The sequence below is a fragment of the Octopus bimaculoides genome, chromosome 4, assembly GCF_046866305.1.
Source record: "Octopus bimaculoides isolate indiv1 chromosome 4, ASM4686630v1, whole genome shotgun sequence".
NCBI classification, from domain to species: Eukaryota; Metazoa; Mollusca; class Cephalopoda; order Octopoda; family Octopodidae; genus Octopus; species Octopus bimaculoides.
In genome coordinates, this window is record NC_142931.1 from 120604868 (window position 1) to 120617763 (window position 12896).

The 12896-nt window shown below is 37.2% G+C and overlaps 1 protein-coding gene across 3 annotated transcripts in view; it reads right to left on the reverse strand.

Moving 5' to 3' along the window:
• The window catches only part of LOC106874859 (uncharacterized protein F13E9.13, mitochondrial), a 139816-nt gene that overhangs the window by 15010 nt on the left and 111910 nt on the right, over nt 1-12896 (reverse strand). For 2 of the 3 annotated variants that reach the window (XM_089351267.1, XM_089351266.1), the window contains exon 6: nt 5608-5799. In XM_089351267.1, coding sequence (XP_089207393.1) covers nt 5608-5799 — 192 coding nt within the window. Of the gene's footprint in view, nt 1-3301; nt 5800-12896 lie in introns of those variants that run through there. The other variant, XM_014922756.3, reaches the window with a different exon arrangement.

The window sequence follows — 12896 nt, forward strand, 5'->3', positions numbered from 1 at the left end:
ATATGTATACAGCTATGTACATGCGTCTTCAGTGATAATGGGCTAAACTGAAATGTAACTAATCTGCACATCCTCTGAAAACTCACGGATGGTCATTCGACGATTTCCCCTCACAGCTGCATGCACATCTGTGTTGTTTTTCTCAGTTCTGTTGCTTGTGGTTCTCCCAGAACGTTTGTCAATATTGACATTTTTTCAGTCATCTTGGAAATGTCTGAACCACTCGTACACATGGATGCGGCTCATATACTCCTCTCCATACACTTTCTGTAACTTTGCATAGGCCTCTAAGCAGGTATCGCCATGACAACTTTCTCTGTCATGGTAAATGCAATGATCACACACGACACACCTTCCTTCTAAGCACTGCTGTAAACAGTGGAAGTGAGCTAGAATGTTAAAACTTAGTGCACATGCACAGCGGCTTCACTCTGCGTGCTTTAGCTTCATTACTATGACAACAGTTCGGATACTTATTGATCAGACCTCATATAAATATATATATATACATATACATACATAGACAGATACAGAAATACATGCACATATATACATATATATATATATATATATATATATATATATATATATATATATATATATATACACATACACACACACATACATATATGACAAGCTTCTTTCAATTTCCATCTAGATCTACTCACAAAAAGAATGTGTTTATGCATGTATTGTTGTTGTTATTGTTGTTGTTACTTATATCTTTTAGCAGTGAAGGTTTGAGTTACTAGAACTGCTTTTTATCAAAAAGTCGTAATTATTTTTGTTTTTTGTAATTTTTACATTCTGCTGTATAATCAAATTTGTTATCTTTTTTTTTTTTTGTTGACAATCAACAAAAACATTTGAATCCATATAAATTTTTAGAGAAGTGTTTCTACATGATGTAGCAATTTTGTTAATTCATGACTGGAAGAATTGTTTTCTTGACAAATTGGTCTTTTTTTTTTTTATTATCTCCATTTGGAGAAAAATAATTCAAACAATTAAATACCTACCTTTTAAGTCCCATCATAAAAATACTTTTTTTTCACATAATTTTACAGGATCAAATCCATGATAATGGGAGAAGAATATCGACCATAACTGTCTTAAGCCCAATATGTATTATAATACAGCAGAGTGAACCCTTGCTTGTTGTTGATAGAAATAGCAACAGGATACCTACTGAAAATGTGATGCACCCAAAAATATGTAAGAAACAAGATGAAGAACAAAGAATAAACAACTGGAAAATGAAAACAATGCATGAGCAACACCTCAGAGAAATCAAAGAGAAAGACAAGAGCAACACCTGGAACTTGCTAAGGAAAAGTGATCTGAAAGGATGCACCAAGGCATTGATATGCAACACTCAAGAACACGCTCTGACAACTAATTATATCAAGTTCCAAACAGATAAGAGCAATGACTCCCCCCTTTGTAGGATGTGTGGCAGCAAAAATAAAACACTATTACACGTGTGTGACTGTAGTATGTTGGCTGAAAAGCTTACAAAAAGAAGAACGAAAATGTGGCTAAGTTTGTTCACTGGATTCTGTGAAAATATAGTCTTGGAAGAACATGGAAATGGTACAAACATACACCAGAAGGCATCACTGGGAATAATGAATATAAGACCTTGTGGGATTTTACAATCCAATGTGACTCTCCAATTGATGCTCAGAGGACAGTCATTGTTGTAGCAGAAAAAGGAAAAAGGAAACTAAGTCCAAAGATATTGCCATACCTGGAGATGCATGCATAGGTGACAAAGAGCTGGAAAAGGTGGGAAAATACAAGTTACTAAAAGATGAAAATGCACAAATATGGGGATTGCAGAGAGTAACTGTCATCCTAGTAACTGTAGGAGTACTCGGAGCTCAGGTAATGAAGGTCACGGAGAGGGTCATAGCCCAACTAATTAGGGAGAGAGTCAGTCTAGACAAGATACGGTTTGGGTCCGTGCCAGGGAAAAGCACCAGTAATGCTATATTTCTGGTAAGACAGCTGCAGCAGAAATACCTAGCCAAAGATAAACCTCTGTACCTGGCTTTCATTGACATGGAGAAAGCCTTTGACAGGGTCCCCCAATCCCTTATTTAGTGGTCAATGAGGAAACTAGGGATAGATGAATGGTTAGTGAGAGCTGTGCGAGCCATGTACAGGGACGCTGTCAGTAAGGTGAGGGTTGGCAACGAGTACAGTGAAGAATTCCGGGTAGAGGTAGGGGTCCACCAAGGTTCAGTCCTCAGCCCCCTCCTATTTATCATAGTCTGTCAGGCAATAACAGGAATTCAAGACTGGATGCCCCTGGGAGCTCCTCTATGCTTAGTCAAGGTGCCAAGCAGTAGGACTGAACCCAGAACTATGTGTTTAAGAAGCAAACTTCTTACCACACAGCCATGCCTACACCTACAGTTCTTGATATTACCATAAGAGAGACAAAAACCTTTAAATTGTTGCTTGATATTCTAGAAGCAGCAGCTAAATAACTCTCAAATTACACCCTGCAGTCTAAAGGAAATGACTCATTAGATAATATAGTAGCAAACCAATATATCGCTAAATGAATAGGATAGTCACACCTGGAGTTATACATGAGATATATGTCAAGAAAAGAAAGGCTTTATTATATTTTTTTCATCAAAAGACATTGACTTTTTAACAATTTTAGAATTTACAAATCTATTTCATTTTTTGTTGTGTCTTGGGAGGCGTCATTATGCCAATAAAATTAACACACACACAGGTTCAATTCTGATCCTTTCCTGCTATAATAGTTGGTTAAACAATCAATTAGTTGTTTGTTAGTCAATGTTCTTTTGTCGTAATTTGCAACCTTTTCAGTGTCACAAATGCAGAACAGACCTTAGAGCAAGAGGGGAAGTCACCGAAAAAGTTATGAACAGGGACAAAAGAATTTTGACTAACAAACAACTGATTGATTGTTTAACCTACACATTAAACAAACAATTGATTAGTTAATTGGTTAGATATTTAGCCAATTGGCTAACAATAAAAAAATGGAATTAAACCTGTGCATGGTGTTAATAATATTGGCAGAATGATTCTTCCCAGACATGACAAAATTTGTTTCAACAAATGAATTTACATCAAGAATCTTGCAAACCAGAGACAAAAATGAAGTAGAATAAGCTCTAGCCGAGCTAGCAAGACACTGAAACACAATGTGTTCTACCGTCTAATTGAACCGGTGTGTGTGTTAATAATATTGGCATAATGACTCACCCAAGACACATGAATTCACATCAAGAATCTTGCAAACCAAATACAAAAATGAAGTATTTTATTTTTATTTCATCAAAAAACATTTTTGTTTTCAAACTAATCATTTACATCATTTCAAAAATCAAAATGTCCACATTACAAAATTTCTCATTTTTTCTCTCTTAAGTTTTTACAAATTATTGCCATGATATCTAGAAAATGTTCATGGAATCAACATTTAGATGTACAATTCTTTGATGTATAGATAACTCTTCCTACTATAGGCACAAGGACGGTAATTTTCAGGGAAGGGGGGCTAGTTAAGTACATCAATCCCAGTGCTCAGCTGGTACTTATTTTATCAACCCTGAAAGCATGAAAGCATAGTCAACCTCGGTGGAATTCAAAATCAGGATATAAAGCCAGAAGGTACATGGCTCAGTGGTTAGAGTGTCAGGCTCACAATCATGAGGTAGTGAGTTCAATTCCTGGATCGGGCAATGTTGTGTCCTTGAGCAAGACACTTTATTTCACATTGCTCCAGTTCACTCAGCTGTAGAAATGAGTTGCAATGTCACTGGTGCCAAGCTATATCGGCCTTTGCCTTTCCCTTGGATAACATCAGTGGCATGGAGAGGGGAGGCTGGTATGCATGGGTGAATGCTGGTCTTTCAAAAACAACCTTGCCCAGACTTGTGCCTTGAAGGGTAACTTTCTACGTGCAATCCCATGGTCATTCATGATTGAAGGGGTTCTTTACCATTTCAAAGCCAGAAGAAATGCTGCTGAGCATTTTTGTCCAGCATACTAATGATTCTACCAGCTCACTGCCTTTTTGTTTCTACTGTAGGCACAAGGCCTGAAATTTGGAGGGAAGCACTAGGTGATTACCTTGACCCCAGTGCTTGACTGGTAATTATTTTATCAACCCCAAGAGTCAATCTCAATGAACTCAGAATGTAAAGCTAGAAGAAATGCCACTAAGCAGTTTTTTCTTGCCAATTTGCCACTTTTTTCTTAGATATATTGATAACAGTATAAACACAATAACGAAGTGATCCTGGACAAACTGTATTAAAAAAAAAAAATGATACCAGGAGAATAACTGGGAATTGAATTCAATTTTTCTTCCTAACCGAACCCCTCACTACCCCCCCCCCCCCAAAAAAAAAACATGGAGTGAAAATTCTAATTACTAAAACTGAGATATTTTTATGAATTGAAATGGCAGTTAATTAAGGCATCCAAAAGATTTTGAAAACTAACTGAATATTGAACTTAACCCTTTTGATACCAACTCACCTGAGACCACCTCTAGTTCTATAATAAAAACTTTCAGTTTTAGTTTTAAAGTGGTTGAAATTAAAACAATCTGTTAAAATTTCAGGTTAATTTATATTCCAAACACCAGCTTAATAATAAAGACTTTACAAAAGACTTCATTATTTTCAAAATTAATTAAAACCAAAGTAGTATATCTCAACAAGAATATCGTAATCAAAGGTTTAAATGGAATACATTTCCAAAAAACAGATATTCAATTTTGTATTGATAATAACTACTTTTTTAAATCAAATTTAAAATTACGAATTCCCATTATCAATTTTAAATTTAAGGTAATTGGAAATACAACAATGAATAATAAAATATATCTGAGAACTTTGAAAATCCTGAGGAACACATTTTGAGAGAGGGTATTTAACTCTTTTACTGCAGAAAGCAAATTTATCCATTCAAAATTTCACAACTCTTATCTGTTGGAAGCAGTCTTATAATACACAAATCTATCTTTTGTCGAGAAATGTCATGTTTGAAATCATTTCCTATTGAGATAAAGTTGCAGAAAATACCAGTTCTATGTTTAGATATTTAGCATCAATAGTGGAATAAACCATGAAATTTGATTTTGCAGTGAAATGGTTAATAAAACAGAGATGATTGTGAGCTCAGAAAATGGACATCTTTGATTTAGTCAGGAACACATTGTTTTTCTTTCTTTTTTTTTTCCTTTTCTTAATTGAGAGGATATTCTAGGTGCAGGGTTGGATGTGTGGTTAAGAAATTCACTTTGCAAACATGTAGTTTTGGGTTCAATCCCATTGGACTTTGGGCAAGTGACCTTTAACTATAGTTTCAGGTTGACCAATGCCTTATGAGTGAATTTGGTATGGAAACTGTGGAAGCCCTTCCCATGTGTGTGTGTGCGTGCATGTATGTCTTAGTGTTTATCCTTCCCCCACCATAAACCCAAGACCACATGGTTTGGAAGCAAGTTCCTTAACCATACATCCATGCCTGCACCTAAATTATCTCATAATATTTTTAAACATGTTTCTCAACGTTTCTTAAATCTAATCAACTAATGTATTTAGTTACCAGCTGATCGCAGTTTCTTTGCTTTCTCCATAAAAGAGACAACTCTGTGAATATCTAAGTCATTTTTCCAGTGTCCAGCATCTTTGAAATGGGATCCAACTATTATAGCATTTGCTTCGACAAAATTCACTAAGTTTTCACATGTGACGCCAGAACCAACAAGAACTGGTATATTCACAGCTTTCTTCACAGCTAAAAACAGAAAGCAAAAAAAGAAACATTGAAAATGTAAAGGAGTAAATCTACATGTATGCACAAGTGTACATGCACACACACACACACACACACACACGAACACTCATACACACACACACATCATAATCGCCGTCATCGTCATCGTAATCATCATTTCCATCATCATAGCTATTGTCATCACCATCATTTAATGCGCAGTTTTCCATGCTTTCACAGGTGAGATGGAATTTGTTGAGGCAGATTATTCTATGGCCAGATGCTCTTTCTGTCATCAACACTTACCTGTTTCCAAGCAAGGAAATTTACCTGTTTCCCACATGGCCAGACATGTTTTTCTTGGGAGACTGGAATTGGACCATATTGCTTGGGATGAAGTGCTGAAGAACAACTTCAGGATGTTGAACCTTTCAGGCAAGATGACAAAGAACTGAGATGATTGGTGCCTTGCTGTAGTCAAGAAGACCCGTACTCCACAGTAAAAGTGTTAAGACTGGTTGCTCCAAAGGTGAGAATTAACCTGAAAGAGTCCTCTGCCAATACCACATAAAAAGCACTCATGACAGTGTTATGTAAAAGCACTCGAGTAATGCCACATAAAAGTGCCCATGTGGTGCCACATAAAAGCACCCATGCAGTGCCACATAAAAGCACCCAGCACACTCTGTATAGTGATTGGCATTAGGAAGGGTATCCAGCTGTAGAGACTATGCCAAATCAGACTGGAGTCTGGTACAGCTTCCTAGTTTGCCAGGTCTGGTCAAACTGTCTAAACCATGCAAGCATGGACAACGGATGTTAAATGATGAGGATGATGATTACTTGTATGACAGTGATGCTGACTTACAACCATTATAGGACATCTAGAAAGGGTACGTACAAACACATATTCATTTATATGCCGAGCAAAATCACAGTTGTGACAGATACCAGTGTCACACAAATGGTATCTGTGCCAGTGACACATAAAAGCACCCATTACACTCTCGGAGTGGTTGGCATTAGAAAGGGCATCCAACCATAGAAAACCATGCCAAATCAGATTGGAGCCTGTCGCAGCCTTCCAGCGTTCCACTGAGTGGATCAACTAGAACACTTATCATAACCGATGGAGTACTCAGCTATATGGGGGGGGGGGTCTGCACATTTGTGCACACACATGTGCGCATGTGTGTGTGCATGTGGCTATGTATCAAACACTTACCCGACATGTCATATGGTAAAACTGAACGTGAGATCATGTAGTTAAAAAAATGTATATTATGAAACATTTTTATTGTGACAAAAGCATGCAATGTGAATGTATAATAAGTGCAATTATTAACTAATGTATTATTTTAGGTAATTAGCTTTTGTGTGCACATTAGTTTCTTGTGTAAACAAACTCAGAAGGATTATTACTTATAGGATATTATATCTTAAAATTAACAATATAATTTAATATGCACATATATACACCCATGATTGTACACATACAGACATATAATGAGTGTGCAGAAAGTTTGTGCCATAATAATTTCCTTCATAATTTTGATAGTAATTCTCAAAAATGCTTTATGTAGCCAGCCCACTTATGCGAACCTTTCCTCCATTGGACACTAAACTCCGCTTGCGAAGACCTGTTGAGAAAAGTGAAATCGAAATTGAACTAAATTCGACGACTGGCCCCCATGCCAACGTCTCCTCCATTGGACACTAAACACTGCTTGCGAAGACCTGTTGGGGCAAGCAAAAGCAAAATCGTGATGGCACCACCGTTTGAGCGTGATCGTTACCAGCATTGCCCTCTTGGCACGTGAAAAGACATTCGAGCGAGATCGTTGCCAGTGCCGCTGGACTGGCTCCTGTGCAGGTGGCACGTAAAATACACCATTTTGAGCATGGCCATTGCCAGTACCACCTGACTGGCCTTCGTGCTGGTGGCACGTAAAAGCACCCACTACACTCTCAGAGTGGTTGGCGTTAGGAAGGGCATCCAGCTGTAGAAACTCTGCCAAATCAGATTGGAGCCTGGTGTCGCCTCCTGGTCCACCAGTCCTCAGTCAAATCGTCCAACCCATGCTAGCATGGAAAGCGGACGTTAAACGACGACAATGATGATGATGATGATTCATATATGCATATATATAGGTGTGTGTGTGTGTGTGTGTTACTGTCTCCTTGCACCTTGACATCTTGTGATAGTTGTGAGTGTCACCAGCATGCAACTGGTCTTCTTCATTTCTAATCACCTGACACATGTGAGGTCATGGGGAAATATTACCTCATGTAGAAACAGGTGAGGGTTGGCAACAGGAAGGGCACCTGACTATAAAAAAAATCAAATCTGCCTCAACAAATTTGTCTGACCCATGCAAGCATAGAAAAGTGGATGTTGATGATGATAATGATGATGATATGTGATATGTGTGTGTGTTTGTGTAAGATGCATGTGTTCGCATGCACACACACACCTCCAAAGAAATATGCAAATTTGCTGACCAATCTATAACCAGCAATCATGAAACAGGTTTAAATGGAAATTACATATGTAGATAGGCATGTGTCTGTATATATATATGTACATTTTTGTTTATATACATATTTGTGCACACACACACACATACACACACACACAATGTATTCTATATATGAGAGTAAAAAAAAAGGGAGAGAGGGTAGAAGTTGGAAAGAGATAGATAGATAGATAGATAGATTTCTTTATTAGCCACACAGGGCTCAACACAGAGGGGACAAAATACAAATGTAGAGTTTTTCTTTTCGAGGGGGTCGAAAACAAAGCAGAAAAAAAACAAAAGTGGGGACAACGATGAAAAAAAACATCGCAAAACGTTTGGGGTATTTACAAAAAATACGAAATAATACAAAAAATTCCCAATAAATGGGGAGGTTATCCGTGGAAAGAAAAACCTACGAAAAGACCACGGTAACCTCGGTCTTTAGCGTCACAGTTTGTTAAATAAAATTTCTTTTATTTAAGCAAGAAACGTGAGTAACTCTCTGTTTACAAAATTTTAAAACGTTTTATAGAATCATGGTCAAGGTGGCTTCGTCATTTATACGTGCCATTCTTGCTACATGTATCCATCTTTTTTCGAAACATTTGCTAGACAACACTTGCCTCTCTACTCTCACCTTCCTTTTCAAGTGATACTTGAAAAAGTTGATGAGAGATTGACCAGAGAGGAAAGTATTTGTCTCTAATCCTTTCAGACGCGTCCACCAGATGCATTCTTTGGCCATAGCCACAAGTACGATAAATACAGCTCTTCCTTCCCGTTTAAAGGAAGGAGGCGTGACAATATTTAGATAGATAGATAGATAGATAGATAGATAGATAGATAGATAGATAGAGAGAGAGAGAGAGAGAGAGAGAGAGAGAGAGAGAGAAAGAGAGAGAGAGTGTGTGTGTGTGTAAGTGAGGGAGCACATGTAACAAGAGACCCTATGAAACAAGAATCTCTATAACAAAATGTACAGATATACATTACAAGAGCTTCATTAACCAATTACTTGTATTTGTACAACTGTAGATGTTTGGATATTTGTAAATAGATACATCAAAATTCTTACACAGTATATTATCTCACAGATGGTTCTCACACAGTAGAGAAAAGATTTGTGGTTTAATGCTATGACAACCTATTCCAGTTTTAAATTCCAAAGGGATGTGAAATGACTTGAAAAAAAAATATTCTATGGGGAAAAGTTGTTATCATCATTTATTTTGTACACAGACAGTTCTCAAAAGAACTTCTTCAGGTACTTCAGTATTAAAGACTGATATGTCTAGTGAATGCAGAAGAGATATCAAATTTCAGTTCCTAAAGTATTCTTGGTACCTTTTCTATAGGTTTAAAAAAAAATTTTTTTTAAATTCAATTTCCTGAAAAGTATCTAAAAAGATTATAACTGCAAAATGTATCTATGTGCTAAAACACAAAACAAAACAAACTCGAGGATAATAAGTAAATAAATAAATAAATATTTAAATGACTATTCTCTTCCCTCATTTTTATCATCCAAAACACTATTTCCCTAGCTTGCTTAGTCACTTTACTGTCTTTTCTAACAACCGCCCTGCCCACTTCATCACCCACACACCCACCAATGATATTTCAGGACTTACTCATTCACTATTTGTAACAATAGTGCATAGTTTAGTTACAACTTTAAGGAGGGAATGCACTGATCTGAAACATAAGTGTGTTGAGAAATTTGAGTAGGATTCTTGACTGTTTGAACAGTGAAACAAATAAATGTTCACTGAATTATACATACATTTTTATTTAACAGCCTAGTTCAGGTAACTTTCTCACTTCGTGGCTATTTTTTTTTTTTTTTCAATCTGGTAAGCTCTCCACCCACACAAGTATGTGCACATGCTTAGAAGCCACACAGCAACTCAATAGAGTCTGAAAACATTTGATATTTATCATTCCAACTTCAATGTTTGATCAAGCAAAACTTGATAGGGACTCACCACCCACAAATATAAATTTCTAACCTATTTTTTGGAGAAGGAAAAAGAAAAATTTAAAAAAAGGAATGTAATATGCCAGTTAACAAATTAAATATAAGCTGCATCCTGCTTTTTTTCTACTTAGTTTGGATTACAAATTATTGTTGCTGCTGTTGTTATTATTACTGAGTGAGAGAGCAGTGAATGCTGTCAAAGTGACACTGGGGTAAAATATACAAAGCCCAGTATACCTATCATGACTACCCATCTGATAAGGGTACACCAGGCACATGCATCACAACCATATGTGCACGACATGGTGATCTCATATCAACATAAATAGCACATGACCTTGCAGGTGGGGCCCAGTTAGAATTTTCTTCAGGTAGCCCACCCTGCTCAAAAGGTCCCTGAATAAGGGTTGTTTAAGGATGTTGAACGAAACACCCATGTTTCCAAAGGTAAATTATCCAAATCCGAAAGAATTCCTCTCAACACATGGCTATGATGCTCACCCACTACTTCTGCTCATGATCAGAGATGCACATATCGTCAGCCACTAAGGGACATGCTCAGCTAGTTAAGGTCAAACAACTGACAAGCAAATCTGTGGTATTGAGCAGAATATTTGCTGTAGCCCATCTGTTATACCAAGACAAAACAATGCACATGATAACACTTCCAATCAGTTAAGAGAGAAGCCATGAAAGCCATTGCCTGGTACTGCATCAGGGTATTTATTGTTGTTGTTATTATTATTATTATTAAGATAGCAAGTTGGCAGAATCGTTAGCACACTTCATGTCCTGAGTTCAAATTCTGCCAAGATCAACTTTGCCTTTCATCCTTTCAGAGTTGATAAATAAAGTACCAGTGTTTCACTGGCGCTGACATAATTTACTAGTTCCCCTCCCCCAAATTTCAGGCCTTGTGCCTATACTAGAAAGGATTATTATCATTTATAAAGGTTGTGAGCTGGTAGAATCGTTAGCACACCAGGCAAAATTCTTAGTGGCATTTCATCCACCTTCCCATTCTGAGTTCAATTTCCATTGAGGTCAGACTAAATTGGAGTGTCTTTCACTCTTCCTGTGAAATGGAAGTGTTTTATTGGTCAGATGTTGCCATCTGTACTAGTGACCCTTGAGAGGTGGGTTTGACATGCTGTGGCTGCTGATGCAGAGTGTTAGACCGAAGTTGTACCACTCACATAAATTCCTGGATAGTGTACAAATGTGATCTCCCAGGTATGGCATGCAATTCCATCGTTCATTTCTTTGATAAGTCAAGACTCAAGAAAAGACCAAGATTGGGTGCTTGACATCTGGAAGGTCACCATCCTTTACCAATCAAGACATACAGTCACTGGAAGTCTCACTTCAACAATATACTAAAGGGCCGGCAGGGTGTAAGAATATGATGTCATCGTTGTCATCATCATCATCATTTAATGTCCACTTTCCATGCTGGCATAGGCTGAACAGTTTGACCGGAGCTGGCAAGGCCAGGAGCTGCACCAAGTTCCATAGTCTGTTTTGGCTAGGTTTCTACAATTGGACGCCCTTAAGGAAACTTTAGGTGTCAACAAGGATGAACTTGCTGGAGACTCTTCAGGAGAACATTTAGGTCAGGTATACTATGGATAACTTTCAGAAATCCTTCCTAAATCGGTAGAGCTGCAGGGCTGCTCAAGATGCACACGGAGCAACAAAACCATACTACATGTATCCATGTGACGTCTGAGTTATGTTGGACAGCTGTTGTCACATGGAAAATGAATCCAGCGATCAGCCAATTAAATAAAGTAAAAGTACAGCAGGACAGGGGTGAGGGATGGGGGATGTTATCAACTAACCCCTCCCCTTGAAATGCTAGCTTTCTGCCTAAATTAGCAACAGTTATTGTAGTTGTTGTTATCATAATTAATTTCTTTCTTTCCTTACATCATCCATTTTTCTTTCTTTGAAATCCATTCTCCATGCTAGCAATGGTTGGATGGTTCTACAAAATTTTGTTACTTTTAACTCAAGCCTTATCATTAGTCACTCTTTTATTCTTTTTTTTTTTTTTTAATCACTAAGTGCTTTATTTTCATTGTTATTTTTAGATGATTACAACTCAGGCTACCTTCTTCTGGCTATGTGAGCATTTTGTTCTTGATTTTCAATGTCCACCCACTCACCATCTTTTCTTTCATATTAGCTTTCTTCCTTGTTAACAACAAGAAGCTTCTTTCTGATTCCTAGCTGCTTGTTCTTGTTACTCTAGTCTGAATGCTATTATTCATTCAGATTACTTTTGCTTATCTTGCTTATAAAACATATTTCATTTCCCTTTAGTTAGCCAGATTCTTTAAACCTTTAGCATTCAGATTACTCTGCCAAATGTAATGCATATTTATTCACATTGCTTTGAATTAATCCTACTTTATCTCATAGCATTGAGATTTTGATGATGTGATTGTTTAATTTTACAATAACATTGTAGGGTAAATGTGAGAAGTTGGGCATGGCCAGTTTGAGCATAAAATGGGTAGGTTATTTGGACCTGTATGTATGTATGTAGCTGTGTGTGTGTCTTGCTGTTTGTGCACCACCACTTGACAGTTGGTGTTGGTTTGTTTACATCCCAGTAA